Source organism: Physeter macrocephalus, chromosome 9 (assembly GCF_002837175.3).
Source record: "Physeter macrocephalus isolate SW-GA chromosome 9, ASM283717v5, whole genome shotgun sequence".
Classification (NCBI taxonomy): Eukaryota; Metazoa; Chordata; class Mammalia; order Artiodactyla; family Physeteridae; genus Physeter; species Physeter macrocephalus.
In genome coordinates, this window is record NC_041222.1 from 73659548 (window position 1) to 73662808 (window position 3261).

Consider the following 3261-nt stretch of genomic DNA (forward strand, 5'->3'; position numbering starts at 1 on the left):
TGCCGCGGAGCGGCTGGGCCCATGAGCCATGGCCGCTGGGCCTGCGCGTCCGGAGCCTGTGCTCCGCAACGGGAGAGGCCACGACAGAGGGAGGCCTACATACCACAAAAAAAAAAAAAAAAAAATTCTTTTGCTAAGGAAAGACGCGCACACACACACACAGTGATTGTAACAGTTGCATACCACGGAAAGAAGGTGGGGAGAAGGGGGTAAAATGAGAATGGTTGAAATCGTGTGTTTTTCTGTTATAATGTGACACCGAGAAAACATCACACCAATCCAATTTCAGCAGCACTCTCCAATTTTTCATAAAGTAATAATACCACAATTTAAAGCAAAATTCTTACCTATATCACAACAAATTAGCAGTTTTTCGCAGGGAATGAGTCCCACAGTCACCAAATTTGGGGCTGTGTATTGCTCTGATTCTTTGGGGTGACACTGTGAACATGTTGAGAACCCCCCAAAGGCTGACAGCTGCTATGCTTACATACACCTCGTGGGGCTAAGAAGTCACATGCCGAGCCAAGTTGGGGGCAAAATATCCCACTCGTCCTGGTCATCTGGAAAGGAGTCTGAATGATGAGCCGAGAGGGTCTATCACTCTGATTGGTAAGAATGAGAGGGACCAGCCCAGCAGATTGGCAGAGACACACAGCAGAGGTCCCTGGCCATTTTCAGGTCTCTTATCAGTGCACCAAAATGCTAGCTCGGTGTCCCGATGTCCACTGTGATTTTGGTATACAACGGGTATCTCTGCACGTCCAACACCAGGTAGGTGAGTGTGTTCAAACCGTCCGAGAGCATTGTCTCCTTTGTGTGTGCAATTCGGTCAAACCTACAAGGAACAAACGGGCAAAGGGTTGAAGCCAAAACAAAAATCTTTAAAAAAAAACCAACAACAACAACTTTAAACATTTGTACTTTTTGGCCCCTCCTCCCCCCTCCTACTCCAATCCTGTCCTGTGGATTGAAACCTCAAGGCACGAAGCCCATTCCAGAGCTTCATTCCTACAGCCTGCCCCACCTGAAAGGGGAAAGAAGGAAACACACACAGGGGAGAGAATAAAACACAGAACACACCTCTGAGGATTAGGTTCATTTTTCTTGTCTCTTGAGTGGCGGATCATCCGACACTTGCCGATCACAGCATTTGGGCGAGATACAGACATGCCTTTAAAAGCTAATCTGTAAGGCGTAAAGAGACAAGTCTTCATTACAGAGCTTCCATAAGGCTCGGGTCCCACAGTCCCAGCTGCAAGACTCTTGTCCTGTCCACCATCCTGTCAGCTGTTCTCACCCAGCCCACACCCCAGCCCAGTGTACAGGCATTGCTTAAAACTCACATGCCTTTCCCATGACATTTTACCACTGGTTCTAGATCGTGTTGGTGACCACCCTGTGCCAAGCGCTGGGGGTGTCTGCCCTCATGGACTTTATAATGTGGGTGCTTAGAACATAGGGCCATCGGTGCCAGTACAGAGGGGATGAGGGAAGGGTGGGGGTGCGTACAACAGAGGGAGAAGCAACCAACTCTACCTGAGCAAGACTAGGCAGAGCCAAATCTTGAAGATGAGTGGGTGCTTGCCAGAGCATTTCGGGCAGTTAGGACAGCACAGGCAAAGGCAGGGAGGCGAGAGCAAGCACACTGCCCTCAGGGAGTACCACAGGCTTCTGGGGACTGGTGAATAGGGTCTGGGGTAGGAAGTGGCCGGAGATGAAGCCGGAAAGAAGGGCAAAGACTACATCATGGAGGCCTTCTTAGAGCCTTTAGCATCCCCAAGAACAGTGCCAGTGTCAGAAAGGGATATAACACAGTCCTACCTTGGTATCCGCGGGGGACTGGTTCCAGGACAACACCCCCCTTTCACAGTGGATGCTCAAGTCCCTTATATAAAATGGTGTAGCATTTGTATATAACTTATGCACATCCTCATCCTCCCATATACTTTTCTGTAAGCCTTATTTATTTATTTAATTTTTATTGGCATATAGCTCCCATATACTTTAAATCACCTCTAGATTACTTATAATACCTAACACAGGGACTTCCCTGGTGGCACAGTGGTTAAGAATCTGCCTGGCAAGGCAGGGGACACGGGTTCGAGCCCTGGTCCAGGAAGATCCCACATGCCGCGGAGCAACTAAGCCCGTGAGCCACAACTACTGAGCCCATGTGCCACACTACTGAAGTCTGCGCACCTAGAGCCCGTGCTCCACAACAAGAGAAGCCACCGCAATGAGAAGCCCGCGCACCACAACCAAGAGTAGCCCCTGCTCGCTGCAACTAGAGAAAGCCAGCGTGCGGCAACAAAGACCCAACGCAGCCAAAAATAAATAAATTTAATTAATTAAAAAGAAAACCTAATACTATGTAAATGATATGTAGCTAGTTGTAAATACACTGTAAATGTTATGCGAATAGTCGACCGTGCACAACGAATTCAAGTTTTGCTTTTTAAAACTTTCTAGAGGGCTTCCCTGGTGGCGCAGTGGTTGCGCGTCCGCCTGCCGATGCAGGGGAACCGGGTTCGCACCCCGAAAAAAAAAAAAAAAAAAACTTTCTGGAATCTTTACTCCCGAATATATATTTTCAATTGAAGGTTGGTTGAATCTGTGGATGTGGAATCCGCAGATATGGAGAGGTGACTGTATACAGTGTTTCCCAAAGGTTTTTGGCCAAAGGGAAGTCTCTCTGATAAGCAGTATCAGAATGGAGGGCTGGGAACAGGACTAGAGGCAGCCAGAACGGGCTGCAAGATTCTGTGTAGGTTCTCGGGGGAGAAAGGATTGAGGACCAAAACCAAAGCCTTGACAGCAGGAATACAAAAGTAAGCTAAGAGGCAGGAATGGCCGGCCCTAGATGACTTCAAGGTTCCCAGCCTGGCCTCCCTCAGTGCTGAGCTAGTGCCTGGCACACAGCGAGTCGGTACACAATAGGAGTTAGGTTCCTTATCTTTCAGGAAAGCTGCTCCAGGGGGAGAAGCAAGATAGGGGATTAAGAGGTAGAAACTACTATGTATGAAATAAATAAGCTACAAGGATATACTGTACAGCACAGGGAATATAGCCAATATTTTACAGGAACTATACATGGAGTTTAACCTTTAAAAATTGTGAATCGGGGCTTCCCTGGTGGCGCAGTGGTTGCGCGTCCGCCTGCCGATGCAGGGGAACCGGGTTCGTGCCCCGGTCTGGGAGGATCCCACATGCCGCGGAGCGGCTGGGCCCGTGAGCCATGGCCGCTGAGCCTGCGCGTCC

At 49.0% G+C, this 3261-nt stretch overlaps 1 protein-coding gene across 1 annotated transcript in view; it reads right to left on the bottom strand.

The window, feature by feature from the left end:
* Window positions 1-283: 283 nt before the first annotated feature.
* Window positions 284-3261, bottom strand: part of B4GALT1 (beta-1,4-galactosyltransferase 1) — a 49698-nt gene continuing 46720 nt past the window's right edge. Inside the window, exons 5-6 of the mRNA XM_007116190.4 lie at window positions 1084-1188; window positions 284-838 (exon numbers count right to left, since the gene is read on the bottom strand). Of these exons, the coding sequence (XP_007116252.2) occupies window positions 706-838; window positions 1084-1188 (238 nt within the window). The 3' untranslated portion in view covers window positions 284-705. The remainder of the gene's footprint in view (window positions 839-1083; window positions 1189-3261) is intronic.